The 14,698-nt window shown below is 45.9% G+C and overlaps 1 protein-coding gene across 1 annotated transcript in view; it reads left to right on the top strand.

Moving 5' to 3' along the window:
- The window catches only part of LOC144772709 (uncharacterized), a 114,241-nt gene that overhangs the window by 49,813 nt on the left and 49,730 nt on the right, over window positions 1-14,698 (top strand). The window contains exons 2-4 of the mRNA XM_078657216.1: window positions 3,827-3,884; window positions 4,822-4,961; window positions 11,350-11,473. Of these exons, the coding sequence (XP_078513342.1) occupies window positions 3,827-3,884; window positions 4,822-4,961; window positions 11,350-11,473 (322 nt within the window). The remainder of the gene's footprint in view (window positions 1-3,826; window positions 3,885-4,821; window positions 4,962-11,349; window positions 11,474-14,698) is intronic.

Genomic DNA, 14,698 nt, shown 5'->3' with positions numbered 1-14,698 from the left:
AATTCAAGGTCCTTTTCAGAAGGCCCCTTTTTCAGAGAGTGTCTTATGAGCTTAGCTCTAGATGTTTTACACCTTAAAGTGCTCCTATGTTCGTTTATACAGGTGTTGAGTGTTTGTGCTGTCATTCCAATGTATTTAAGTTTGCATAGGCAAATGTCGATATAATGACAATATTCGAGTCACAATTGGTGTGGTTTTTAAAATCCATGGTGTACAGAGACCTAGATCTCGTTATTTTACTTTTTTAGTGATTGGGCAAATATTTCAGTGTCCAGAGGGGAATTGACCAGTTATTGAAGGACGATTGCATAAATATCTTACAGTGTGTGGTGATGTAGCCAACCTCAACAGAATGAGAACATTGGGGCATATATATAGATTATGACTCTGCAGCACTGCAAGCCATCTTGCTGCGCTGAGCTGCTTCATTAGTAAAGTGCAGGGATGCGCCATATGTACAGCAATATGTTGCATCCCTGTGCTTTACCCTGTGCTGGCGCACAATTGGCTGCCTAACACCAATGCAGGCACCCTTCCACCAGGGTCCAAGGGTGTTTGTGTTGCAGGGATGATTGTTTTTGTGAGGTAAGGGACACCTTACTGCACCAAAATAGTAATGGATTGTGTTTTCCTCCTTCTATGTGTGCTGCTGAATGCAGTACACATAGAGAGAGCAAAACACGGGGAGAAATAAAGGTATGTCTCCTTGTTGCATCACTTTAATGCCTCCCTGGGGGAGACGTTAGAATCTGACGCATTACCAGGTTTGCGAAACAGTGTAAATCTGGGAATTATCAGAATCCATGGGTATTGCGTGAGAAAACCCATAACACCACCCATGGAATGCCCCTTTCACGCAGAGCAATGCATGAAAGGAGTCCATGTTTACAAGGCCATGAAACATCATGAAGGGTGGCTTCGCATGGCCATGTAAATATGGCTCAGCATTGTGCGCCACCGGAGCGTCATAAAAAATGACGCTCTGGTGGCCTTGTAAATATGCCCTATAGTTTTATTGTACTTTAATGATCCAGTCATAAGTATTGGAGTGAATTCCAAGCATTGTAATGCATATTAGGTGATCCGTCTCTGTTTTGTTAAATATTTGGAGTAGTTGTTCCCAGTAATTGTTCAGCGCCCGTTTCATAGCCTTCTGCACTATCCTGTTGAGGTGATCTTCTTCACTGAGTTTGTGAGCTAATTTGTTTGTACGTTCATGAGAGATTTTCTAGACAAAGGGCATTCTGAAAACTACCTTGAATGGTATGTTATGGGAAACCTATCCCCGGATACCAAAAATACGGATTCCAAACTGCTCTACTTTGAACAGCCCAGGATTTATCACCTATGGACATCTGATCAAGGATTGAAATACAATGTTGTATGGATCCAGCTTCTATCGAACCAGCATGACCAGTATGTGAAACATGTATAAGTACCTAATCAAGCCATACAAATCGTGCCTTAGGTAAACATGATAACGACATACATGAGCCTATGAGATGAAAATTGATAAAGAATTACTGAAAGTAGCTACACTAATTTATTGTGCCTCTAAGTGTGTGGCTAAAGGGAAGTGTCCCCCAGTCATGACCAGAAAAAAAGCAAACTGCCATAAAATAGGGTAAGTCCCAGTAATCCGTGAATGTGCAACACAAGCATGACCATGTTTGCAATTTTGCAGTGGACCAATTTCACACATCACACAATTTCACACATCACCGGGTACACAGTTTTCGTTTGTTTGATTTACAGTATCCATTGTGCATGGGGTGCGAATATGAAATCCAATATTGGTAAAATATTTCTAACAATGATGTTTTTTATTTTGTATAAGCCAGATATCTTTGCAGATACAAGAAAAACCTTTAGAAACAGGTATGAGAGCCCTGTGTCCCCTTCCATAGCATGAAATGAATGCATACTAGGCAGGGATTATAGGAGCCCTGAAGATGGTCGGTTACCCGTTTACACACGTAATATGGCTGAAACATGTTAGAGAGACATTATGGAAGAATGGAGCATTGTTTTTCATCAAACATCCACAAAGAACATTAAAAAAATATCTAGGGTTCCCACCAAATAAAAGGAATTCCTTTAGGGTGTACCCTAAGATAATTTTGGAATAAATGTGAATCCCTGCTTTTATCCAGTTAAAATGTATTCGGAACTTCTGGGACTGTTTGAGTCAATCAAGGTTGTATTCATTCACCTACCTTGGCATGGAGAGGTCACCAATGATGAAGCATGCACCAATAAACTGTGGGTGGGGTGATCTCTCCAAATATCTTTAGACAGGTGCATGGGTACAGAGCATTCCACGGATGGATCCTTTTTTCCTAAGACCGAGGCACTTGTATGTGGGCTACAGCTGACCTGCCCATCTGCCCTGCGCGATTCTTTCTTGGTTCTGTCTTAATAATAGAAGTGTTGGGCATCAAGGCATCTTTCTCAGTGCCTTCTGAGAGTGAGCACATTCTCCAGTTATTACAGACAAGAGTCAGGCACTCCACTTATTTATGTAGCTCATGGGTTTGCACATATATCTATGTCAGAGTGGTCCCCTGTTTTGGCATTAACTAAATCCATGCAAAGACAAAAGATCTGCAAAGATGACTCCATTTGGTCAAGTGGGGAAGCTAAAACACAGGCCCTTGGTCCTGGAACCTCATATGGTAGTAGACTGCAAGGCACATCAGGTAAAACAAGCATCGACTAAACCATTAAGTCTTACCCACGAGAGAGCTATTGGCTTTGTCAATGATTGTTGGCTCTGTTGTACAGCAGCACATGGCTGAAAGTAAAAAAAGCTATATGATATTTTGTTACGTTTATTGTCTGTATTATTGTTTGTAATATGACTCCTGGAAGCTGGATACTTTCTTGCATAGTTTGCAATGTAAGAAATTAATAAATACAAACATTTAAATTGTTTGTGGGCAAAAATAAATACACCAAGATAGCAGATACATATCTCAGGTGCCATAAAGCCAATGGAAAATTCAGATGATATACAATGTCCACTGATCTCAGATGATATGCAGCTGTAGCATAGTGGACCTGAAGGTTCCACACATCCAGGTCACATACTGCTCCCTCATATCCGAGGAGTCATACAGCTGTCATGTGTCTCAGGTGGTTGGCAGCTACCATACATCTGACCTGATCTGCAGCTACAGACTGACAGGACTAGTACTGCAAAGATTGATTGAACAAAATGCATAAGTACCCACAACTCTGTTTCAGACTTTTCTGTGTTTTCCTACGGTTGGACCTCACAAGCATGAACCCACCAGTGGCGTGACAAAAGTCTCCACAGCCCCTTGGAGCTCGGGTCCCCTCTGGCACCGCACGAGCAGCGGGCCACTTGCCTAAGAGCTCCTGACTGTGTCCAGAGCGTGCCCCCCCCGCATGTGCTTTGCAGGGGGGCCCCCTGGAGTTTCTTTAGGCCACTGGAACCCACATCCTTTGGGCTCTTGCCTGAATAATAAATGATATCTCCTTTTCTGTTACAAAATCCCACTGTTCCTTTCTATCTCCACCAGAAGGTCCATTACCAAGCATTGCCTGACTTTATTCCATGAATTCCCATTTGCCCTTGCATAACAAAGGTGGGCATTCATGCAGTAGCAATGATCATCTTTTGCTTCAATTGTTTGATGGTTTTTCGATATTAATGTGAATTTGTAAAGAAATGGTGCACGCCTCATCCTTTGTTTGGGAGTCATTGTTGCACTCCTAGCCCATTCCTCTTTTCAAGCTTCTCTGCTCCTTCCGCTCCTCCTGACACTTTCCTAAATATCTGATGTCTGCTGCTTCTTCACAGGCTTTTATGCGATGGAAACTTCCGGAGCGGTTTCTGCAGACACCTCATCCCAGTGAAGGTAGGACTCGATGCAAGGCCATATGCTAAATGGACAGAGAAACTTACAAAGTCAACTCTTCTATAACAAAAGGCTCGGAATACAGGAGGAAAATGAAACTGGGGCCCCAGGGTCGCCATTGCATGTGAGGAGTGAGGCGCCATTGCATGTGAGGAGTGAGGCACAGAACCTAGCAGAGAAGGAAATAAGCATTGGTAATTCATCAGTATCACCTGTGCAATGAATAAAGAGCTGTTTTCATCAACCAGAAGTAGGTAAGAGCCCCCTGACAGATAACACGGGAGTGTAGAGGATGTGGTGCAGCAGCCAGAGCTGCTGACTCAAGAGCTGGGGATCTGGGTTTGAGTCTCGGCTGCACCGCGCAACATCCTGTGGTTCTATGCAACTCACTTAATCTCTCCGGGTGATAAATTGTTATATAAATATGCTGCAATAGTAAAAGGCAAAATTTTATGAAAATATAGTTCCACCAAAGCGGATGTAAACAGTATTTTGGTAGCAGGCAACTGATAAGAGAAGCAGACAGGAACAAGCATTGCAGGAAAATATGCTACAGCCAATAGAAATGGAGAAAGGGTAAGTGGCATGAACAGGAACCAATGAGAAGCCAGGAAAAAGAGAAGTCCCTTTTAAGTTTATATTAAAAATAATAGAATTCTCAAGCACAGCGCAAACGCTGTGCAGGCGAAACCTAAAAAGGCGAATGAAAGATGGCAGCAGTCAAAGACTGAAGGCTAAAGAGTGACATGTGTTTTAGACAATGAATTAGGAAGAAAGAATAATGGAAAATAACACTTACTTCGTGGTGAGAGGAAGCCATACAAAGGCATATAGACAGAGGGGAGGAGTGAGACTCATGCAGGAGGAGAGAAGAGCAAGTTAAAGGACAGCTGACTTTCCGTTCACAAATGTTTCCATTAAATGTCTCCAACTGTAGGTGGAGCAGACGGCACACCCTCCTTGAGACGCGCTGTGCAACGGCCTCCGGGAAGTGACCGCAGGAGTTGGGAGGCCAAGCCAACACGAAGCGGGGCTTTGGTCACTGCATCATGGCCACCTCATCAAACTGAGAACAAGGTGAATTTACATTATGTAAGACTTTCAGAGCTTCTAAACCATTCTAACTGGTTTCTCAACACTTGGTGGAAGGTATAGAAACACTACTAGCCGAACAAACTAGGCACATTTGATTTCAACAAGAGCGAAAAGCTGTATGAGAAGTAATTGGAGAAATATGATTTGAAAAGATATGATCTACTACCCAAATTGCATTAAGTGTGTTGCTATGTCAATTATTAGGGACAGTGATCTGCTGAGGTCTGCATGTATGTACGTGAGACAGCACCCACACCTGGGAGTGGGAGATTAAGTTATGAGGGAAGAGGGATGGATTAAAGATGGGCCAAGCTGAGCAAAGGTCTCTGCACAAGTAATATCAGGGGCAAGGATTTTCCTGTCTGAGTACAATGAGGAGACAAGGTATCTTTCTGGGTGAAGATGACCATGAGGAGGTGAGGTCCTATCCTATGTGAGGAGCACAATGAAAAGACAAGCTCTCATCCTTTGTGAGTATGAGGAGATGTGATGCCAATCATACCACGTGAGCCTAAAGAAGAGATAACGTTTCATCCTGTGAGAGTACAGGAGGCAAACATTCATTCTGTATAGGTAAGATGAATACAATAGTTCTCATCCAGGAATGATCAAGTTCACTGAGGAATCGGATATCTCTGTAAGGATGAGAAAGATGATTCATTAGGGAGGCCATTTTTGAGAGGTAGAAAGAACCCAGACGGTGCACATGTTATACCAGGGCTATGGGAGTCTCTCTGCAGCTTTAGGGAAGACCTGGGCTTGGTCAGAGGATTCACACTGTGAAAAAAGTAGAGGCATCAGTAACATAGGTTACTCTGTCTCCAGGAAGGAGTAGAACCTGTGTCTGGTCCTCGGTACGTTATGAAACTATCTCATCCTGCCCGCCGTCTGTGCTCTTTCGATGCGCTGTTGGCAGTGGTCCCTAGGACAAAGAGGAAAACATGGGGTGGTTCATCCTTTTCGTTCCTTGCAGCGACCACCTGGAACGCTCTCCCTCTGCAGCTTCGCTCAATAGAGGATGAACTCTCCTTTAAATGCCATTTGAAGGCGTGGATGTTGGAAAATGCATTTAGAAACCCTGTTGCACATGATCAGTCTACAGGCCTAGCTAGCACCAAGACACTCACTGGGTAGCTGTGAGCTCTATAAGCCAGATGATTGAATTATTGAGGAACATAAGGGAACAGGCCTGTAAGAGGAGAGACACAGGGGCAGATTTGCAAGCCCAGTACGCCACTTTTGCGCCGCCGGTGCGTCACTTCTGTGACGCAGCGGCAGCGCAAAGCCAGCACCATGCTGCGGGGTATTTACAACATGACGCATCTAGGGAGATGCGTCACGTTGAAAAGCCCTGCGCCACATGAAACCTGCGTCAGGTTTCATGTGGGTGTTCCGGCACGGGGGGGGGAACGTTCCGGCGCAGGAACACCTCGGAAAAGTGGCTGAGTGAAATCTACAAGATTTCACTCAGTCACTTCTCCAACCCTGCTGTGTCAAAACCTTACGCCTGCTTGGAGCAGGCATAAGGAGTGTCGCAGCACAGCTAGTATAGGGTGTCCCAGAGCAGTGCTGGAGTTGCGTCGCACTTGCGACACAACTTCAGCACTGCGTCACCTTTACGGCATCAGATGTGTCACGCATCTGTCGATTCTTGCACCATGGTGCGCTGCATTGTAAATGCGGCGCATCCATGGTGGCGCAAGAGGTTTCTGTTGTGATGCAAAATAACTGGCGCATCCCTGCTGATATGCAGGGATGTGCCAGTTATTGTAAATCTGTCCGAGAGTGCCAGGGAGAAATCATCACTGTATGGAAACAGGATAGAAATCAAAAAGTTACTAACTTTTGATGTAATGGACGATAAATACATTGTCTCACTGTACTTGATTAGTGTTTTCCTGGAGTGGTAGTAACAAATGCAGATAGATGCCTTCAGAAGTAGACAACTGCCAATAACACTAGCCCATGCTTTTGCATCTGTTGTTATGACACAGACCAGAGGCATTGTGTCATCTTCTCTGTCAGATGAGCACCCTGGCCCAATGAAGTGGCATCCGTACAAATGGTGGCCTGCTACTATGTAGGACTGAAGAGATCACACAGAGAGGGTGGATGGGCACTTTCTCCAATGGAGATCTGAGAGAAGAGACATAAAAAGGCACACCTGAGCCAAGAGGCTTCACTAATCCTGGAGCTACTGCTGCCTCAGCCAGAATTGAAGGGCCTCCATACATCATCTGAAGTGTGGTACCAACAGGACAGATAAGGCTTTGAGACCCAGAAGACAGAGGACTTGCAAAACCAAAATCAGAGTTTTCTTAAAAAACAATAGAATCATATCTGGAATGTTAGCAATCCTTTCAGGGAAAGGAAATACATCAATGCAGGTCACATCTAGCACCACACCTATGAAGGCCATCCTCTGTGTGTCTTCGTGTGGGGATTAGGTGGGGTGCCTGGTCATTGATGGTAAAACTAAAGTCTTGCAGAAGAGGTGTGGTTCACTGAAGATGTTCTTTGACCAGCAGAGGGGACCAAGCCTTCACAAGCCAGTAATCCATGTATAGAACAACATCGACTGCTGAATTTGAAGGTGAATCTGTCACCACAGCCAACACTTTTATGAATACTTACGTAGAGGTCGAAATAACAAATGGTAGTACTGGGAACTGGTAGTGTTGGGACCCCACGGTGAATTGCAGGTAATGCCTGTGAGTGGTGAGAATCATCAGATGGATATAGGGATACCTGCATATCTATCAACAAGAACCAATCATGTGCATTGAAGACCAGCAGAACCTCGCTCAGGCCAACATTTTGAACTTATCCTGATAAATAAAAAGGGTCAAGAGCCATAGGCCCTGGACGGACCGAACATTGTAATCCTTCTTGTTAGACAAGAAAGTAAAAAAGCTGTTCCCCTCTCCCTTGGACATCGTTTCTATTGCCCCTTTGTTTAATAGGGCAGGGATCTCCACCTCTAAGATCGAGGCATGTGCAAGAGAGCAGTCGATGGGGAAGACAGGAAGAGAAGGGTATGTCTGGATTATCCAGTGATTCGTTGTGATCATCTCGCAATTGCTATCAAAGTAGGAGACCCACCTTCCAGCCCCCTCTGAAGCTGGTAGTGGCGGTGGAGGAGTCAAAGGGGTTTTGATGCAGCAGATGCCGCTAAAGATGAGGCAGATCAGAGCGGGTGCAGCTGAATATGTTGCTGTTCCTTTGATCCACCCTTTCCCTGAAAGGAGTGATAAAGCGGGTAGGGGGATTTCTGGGCTGACTGGGACCGTTGCCGTGAGAGTTGTCCCAATGGGAAGCTGGAGAAGCAATGGAACTGCTAGTGGATATGCTTCACTAGGGCGGCTATTCTTTAGGTGGCTCAGGTAAGCATCAGCCTTTTCCCAGCAGAGCTTCTCACCATCAATGGGCATGTCCATGAATGCTGCCTGGAAATCTCCTGATAAGCCTATGGAATGCACCCAAGTCTGCTGGCACTACATAACCACCTTGGTAATCGATTGGGCCATTGTGTCAGTAGAATCAAGGCAGCACTTCAGGATTTGAATGGCGGTATCAAAACCATTGTGGACCTGGTCAGAGAGGCGGGCATTGCAGCCAGGTCCCATAAGGCGTAAAAGTATCAGCTAAAGAAACATGTATTGTAGGCAGTGCACAGAGCTGGGTTGCCGGGCACAAAGTCTTTCCTACCCAGGGAATCAAAATCAACTAGCCTCACGTTCGGGAGGAGTGATGGAGAAAGAGTTACGAGTTATTTGGCAGATGATGCCTGTTGCACTAAACTCTTTGGTGTAGGGTTTGCGGACAAAAACATTTAGTGGATGGCACAAGCATATGGCATTGTACAATTTGTGTGTGGACTGCAGGGCCCGAGAAATGTTTCTTCCAGGAAGGCGAGAGTTCTTTATTAAATAGCAACAATGGTTCAGAGACGGTTAGGATTTCAACCATAATGTTGGATTTAGTTACCGCAGTGGCAGTTCCAGTGCTGCAGCTACTGTCCGTACCACAGAGGATAAAACCCAGACTCCTTCCAGGCACATTTCAGGGCCTTAGGGAGGTGCTGGGCCCGAGGTTCATCATCAAACCAGGCTTTTTATTTTACTATTAAGGTTATGTCAGTAGATTTCAAAGATGATAGCGGTGCTGATTTTGGCTCGAACGGTGATGCTGGCGATGGCATCATAGGCAGTGACAAAAATACAGGGCCAGTATCTTCATAGACTACAGATTTTTTAGAAGCAGGGCCAAGGACAGGGTCCATGGAGCCATGGAGTCAGGCAGCAACTGGTTTGGAGCACTCAAAATACCAAACTCAAAGGATCGTACCCACCTTTGGGAAGAGGTCCAGAGGGTAGGGGGCTAGTGTTGAAAATGTCCACCATGGCGAAACAAAAACCTTGAAAAGATAAGGTTGGTCGGCGGAGCTGGGAACTGCCAATTCATTTTTTTAGAAGAAGAATTGGCTACGAGGACGAAGAAGGGACCAGCGTCGGGAATGGGGCTGGTGAGCATCTGAACAGACCTGGGAGCAGGTTTGTTGCCTTCAGGAAGAAGGCAGCTTTTTCATCCTGTGTTTTTAGTGTTTCTTAACGGAAAATCCTTCTAATACCAGCTTTCTCTCCTGCAATTTACCTGAAGGAGAAGCTAGGGAATAGCCTTGTGAGCCATCGCCAAAAATAATGACTTCCTGCTCCCTAAACGCTTTCAAGTGCATAGAGGAGCAATAGTGTCAGGTTGAGAGGTCATGGTTGGCTCCTGAACACCATGTACTGATGTTGTGTGGATCCGATAGGGACATATTTTGCAACACCATAGACCGTATTTAAACCTCGAAACCCTAGTGGGACATTTGACCTAATTGTTGTCCCATTCATTGAAGAGTTTTATCCGTAAAACAGCGAGAAGAGTTCTGGACCCACATCAATGAGGCATGTTAAAAACAGGAACAGGCGCCATATATAGTGGATATTGTCCCATCCAGGATGGATGGAGCTGCAACTGTAGTTGTGGCACCACCTAGCAATTCTGGAGAAACATAGCTGAAGAATGTTTCCAGATCCAGTCTGGTGGGGGAATCCTATGAGGAGAAGTATCCATCAGAACAAATGCTTCATTTTTATAGAGCTTCTATTACTCTTTAACCTGTTTCCAAGTGTGCCCAGTTTTGAGGCGTGAGAGAACTGAGACAAAACATGTTTTTCACCAGATAGCATGTGCATGTCAGGCCAAGAACTCGACCTCCTGCTTCAACATCATGCAACTTAAACACTAGAAAGAATGGTCTACCTAGAAAATGGATTGTTGCTGGTCTTTGGTATGGAGCCATGGGTGACCTTTTATCTGATGAAGAGAAAGCATTGAGTTTGCATTTTCTGGTGAACAACAAACTGTACGAGGGAGAGACCACTTCACATGCACATACATGGGGGACAATTTAAGGTTTGGTGGAGGGAGAGATTTATGTTGTTCATTTTTGCTGCCTGAAACTTCAGTCTTAGGCAGCTTAGTTAGGAACGGTGCTGGTCACGTAGGGAGAAGTCTCATGCATGCCAAGAACCTTTCTTTCTTTGTTTCTCACAAGGAAACCTATTTTTGGAGGTTTGCTTCTGAGAAACATAGATCTTACCAATCAGAATGCCTTGAAATACCAGCCTGCCTTGCAGTGATATTTTGCTGTAAATCCTCCCACCATGTAGGAAGATGCCCGTTCAATTAAAATATCCCATTAGAGCAGGCGTGAAGTGAAAATACAGATGGGTTGTGTTGTCAGAGGCTTGTGGCCAAAAAAGATCCTTGAAATCAGAATTTAAATGAACAAACCATTGAACTTGGCCTTCAGTGGGAGGGAAGGTTGAACATATCACATCTGCGTGATAGACCCTTGTTGTTTAAAAGAGGGGCACTTTCCCGAATGACAGCCTTAATTTCCATCTCAAAATCAACCCCTCTGACTACCCTTAATCTAGAACTATCAGAGAAAGAGCCAATCAGTAACAACTTGGGCCAAATATGAGACCGTTTGCAACACCCCATTCATATAGATTGTGCATAAATAGTTTTCAAGATGCCAACGAAATAGAAAACAGACAAATATGTCTATTTAGTCCTTAAAAAAGGACCAGCCACTCAAAGATGGCATTTGGGGAGTATGGATTAGGAAGACTACACTGATTGAGGAAGAGGGTGACCGGTAAGGACTTTTGTAGGAGGAAAGCTAAGTGTCCTACAGAAGAACATGAAAGCAGCCAGTGGGGGGAAGGAAGGGCTGAACGTCAACAAAAGAAATACTAAATACATTACACTTGTGTAATATAACATTTATTTTTTCTTACTATCTAAAATTCTCCAGAAAATCTTGGATATGGCCCTGACCAAAAACATACTTCAGGCCGACCATGGTGCATTGGAGGCTAAAGGGTCCAGGAGTGAGGCTGCGGGACTTGTGGAAAGTCGGAGAAGAACAAATATATCCTGTGAGTGGAGAATACATAAGGCTGCTGCATGTGGTTGCTGAATGAATACATTAACATATGAAATTTAAACATGCCAATAGTCTTACAGCAGCTTCTATTGCAGGACATAAATATACCATCCAAAGTTGAAATTGCTTCCAAATATTTTTTATGATATGAATTTGGAGCTTTTCTATAACTCAAACGGAATCAGATTTGAAATCATAATTAAAAATGTAAAACAAAATCTGACTGACAAATGAGAATACTTGTTAATGTAAGAGGAGAGAACATAATTGCAGTTTCTCCTTATTCTTTATACAGATGTCCCAGCTTATGGTATAGTCTAGTCTACACAAATAACAAGCATTGGCATAGCCAATAGGTCTCGCCTTTGGGACTTTATAAGTGTTTAGTTATGCAGCACAATATCCTTGGTGCAACAACATTACCTGTTGCAGGGCTAAGCACTTATAAGGTCCCTAAGGCGAGACCTATTGGCTATGCCAATGCTTATTTTGTTATGGGGGCATAATCTTTGACCTGAGGATAGCGCCACAGGCAACGGCTGTAGGGATGGATAATTATTGTTTTAAAAAAAATTGCCCTGTGGGGGCGACGCAAGGGTGGGTGGGGAGGGCTCAGGTGAGGTGCCAGCCGGGAGAACGGTGGCTCGGTCCAGCCCCGCTTCCATGCTACAGTAACGAGGCCTTTGGCGTGGGTGGGGGCGCTGGGCTCCTCATCATCATCACAGAACGAAGGAGGAAGAGAGAAAGGCGGAAACGGACTTCCACGTTGCGCATCACCACCAAAAGATCAGGAGGGGGGAAGAACGGACTTCCACGTTGTGCATCTCCACCAAAAGATCAGGAGGGAGAATAACGGGAAAGGCAGAGGGGGGCATTTAATGGGTCATTAAATTCAAAGGGAGACTGGAGGAAAGGCATTATTGGATTTAAAAAGAGAGAAGGGTGGGTGGCGGAGGGGAAAGGGATAACAAGGCAGAGGGTAAACCGGAGACAGTTCAGAGAGGTGGAGAAAAGAGTCAGGGAGAAGCCGAGAGTATAGCAGGACGAGAGCAAGAGGCGGTAAACAGGTAGTGAGATAGGTGGGAACTGGAGGCAGTGAGGCACCCTTGGAAAGTTAAATGGAATGCTCTTGACCCATGCTGCCGGGTCAAGTGAAAGAACTCGGAAAGTAGCAATCTAAAAAAAAAAATCGGGGTTGGATATGTGCAGAGAGGGAGGTTCTCTCAGTGCATAACTCGACGTTTCTCCTGTGCTGCTCTGCGGGGTGTCAAACAAGTCATCGGGCACTGCATGCTGGACGGGGCCAGACTGTATCAGAAGAGGGGTGGGGTTGATTCAGAGAGACAGCCGGCTTTGCAAGGAGACGGCGTAAGGTCTGCTGTGAGTCTGCGGGACAGCTAGGTTCTGTGCTGCTTAATGGAGAAAGTCTAGGGAACCTGATGCTCCAGCCGCAAGACTGACTGCACAGCACAGCGTAGCCACAGGAAGCTGCGGCCACTGTCAGGAGAGTAATGCCTAGCTTGTTTACAATGCCAATAAACAATCCATCAGATTGGGTGGCTCAGGCACGTGCTACCCAAGGCTAGTGATGCTTTAAAGCTGGGAGTCGATAAAGGGCGGCTGGGGCCACTGAGAATCGGTGGATGGGCAATACAGATGGCGGTGGGGGGCCCGTGCTAAATTTTCATTGAAATGCCAACAGCGATCAAGGCCTGGTGATCTAGGGAGCTGAACAGCAGAGGGATGGAAATACAGACAGGGGTAACGGAAGGAGAACAAGGGGAGACAAGGCAGGGGGCAGAGATAGAGCGACGGGGAGTGAAAACAGAGAACAGTACCGGCGGTTCTGGCCAGAACGTCGTCTCACTGAAGGCAGTGGGGATATGTGCAGCCTGTCTTTGATAACATGATAAATGGTGCAAGAAAAACAAACATTGGCCGTGCGGCCGAGAAAGTGACGCCATGACGAGAGAGTTAATGACCCATGACCTGTGACGATCAGTACTACACGCCGCATGCCCAGGGCTGTTCCTAAACACAGCACTACTCCTACGCTGCCTTTGTACAATGCTTTGCGCCGACGCTGCCCAACTGCCTCTCGTCTCACCCGCCTGTTTTCAGCAGTCTCTTTTAAAGCGTCCCATGAATACCGTCCGCCCTGAGCCGGCTGATGTACACAGAGGAGGAGGACCTGGGAGAACAGTGCAGCGTCGAGGCCAAACACGTGATTCAAGGGAGGAGGGCCGTGGCACTGTAAGGGGAGGGACTGATTATAGGCACGGGAGCTGCATGGGAAAGTGACATGAATCAATCAGGCAAAAGGGACTCACGCACGCGAGTGGTGTGCAGCGTCACCGCAAGTGCTACCTTGCCGGCCACCAGCTTGCTATTACCCGCATGCACACGCGCTCTTGTGCGCGTGATAGTAAGCTGGTTGCCGGGAAAATTGTAGCACTTTTAAAAGCAGCTACTAAATGTCTCGGCCAGATCAGCGCATGCGCTGGATCAGGCCGAGACCTAAAAATCACTGAATGGGCACACACATTTATTTTGAACATCTGTATCTTAATTAGGGGTGGGAGGTAAACTCCACTCGGCCGGCGAAATTTGTGGAGTTTTGCCACTCCGCTTAGAACGCGGAGTTCAGCAAAAACTCCTCCAACTGCCAGAGGAGCGAAGTTTACAGGCGCGCTCACCTGTAGACTTTATCCCCCAACCAGTAGTGTACCAGGAGGTGTGTTTGCAGAATAGTTGAGAAAGGGGATGTGGCCTTCGATGAGGTCTCAGCAATCCTATTGTGGGGAACTTACTTGTGGCAACAATAGGAGTTTCTGGCCCCCAACGAACCTCAGCAGCCAAAGGGAGTTCACCCCCCAAACAGTGGTGCACCAAAAGGCGTGTTTGCAGACGGGTTGAGAAAGAGGGCAGGGCCTCCGACAAGGTTTCAGCAATTCCACTGTGGGGCACTTACTTGTGGCAATAATAGGGTTTCTTGGCCCTCAACAACCCTCAGCAGCCAAGGGGAGTACATCCCCGTACCAGTAGTGTGCCAGGCGGCACGTTTGCAGAGTGGTTGAGAAAGGGGGCATGGACTCCAACGCGTTCTCAGCAAACCCGCTGTGGGGGACTTAGTTATGGCATCAATATGGGTTCTTGACCCCAAACGGCCTTCAGCAGCCAAGGGGACTTCATCCCCCAAACAGTAGTGCACCAGGAG

This window comes from Lissotriton helveticus, chromosome 1_1 (genome assembly GCF_964261635.1).
Source record: "Lissotriton helveticus chromosome 1_1, aLisHel1.1, whole genome shotgun sequence".
NCBI lineage: Eukaryota > Metazoa > Chordata > Amphibia > Caudata > Salamandridae > Lissotriton > Lissotriton helveticus.
Note: the sequence above shows the minus strand (reverse complement) of the source record. Positions and strands in the feature narration are given on the sequence as shown.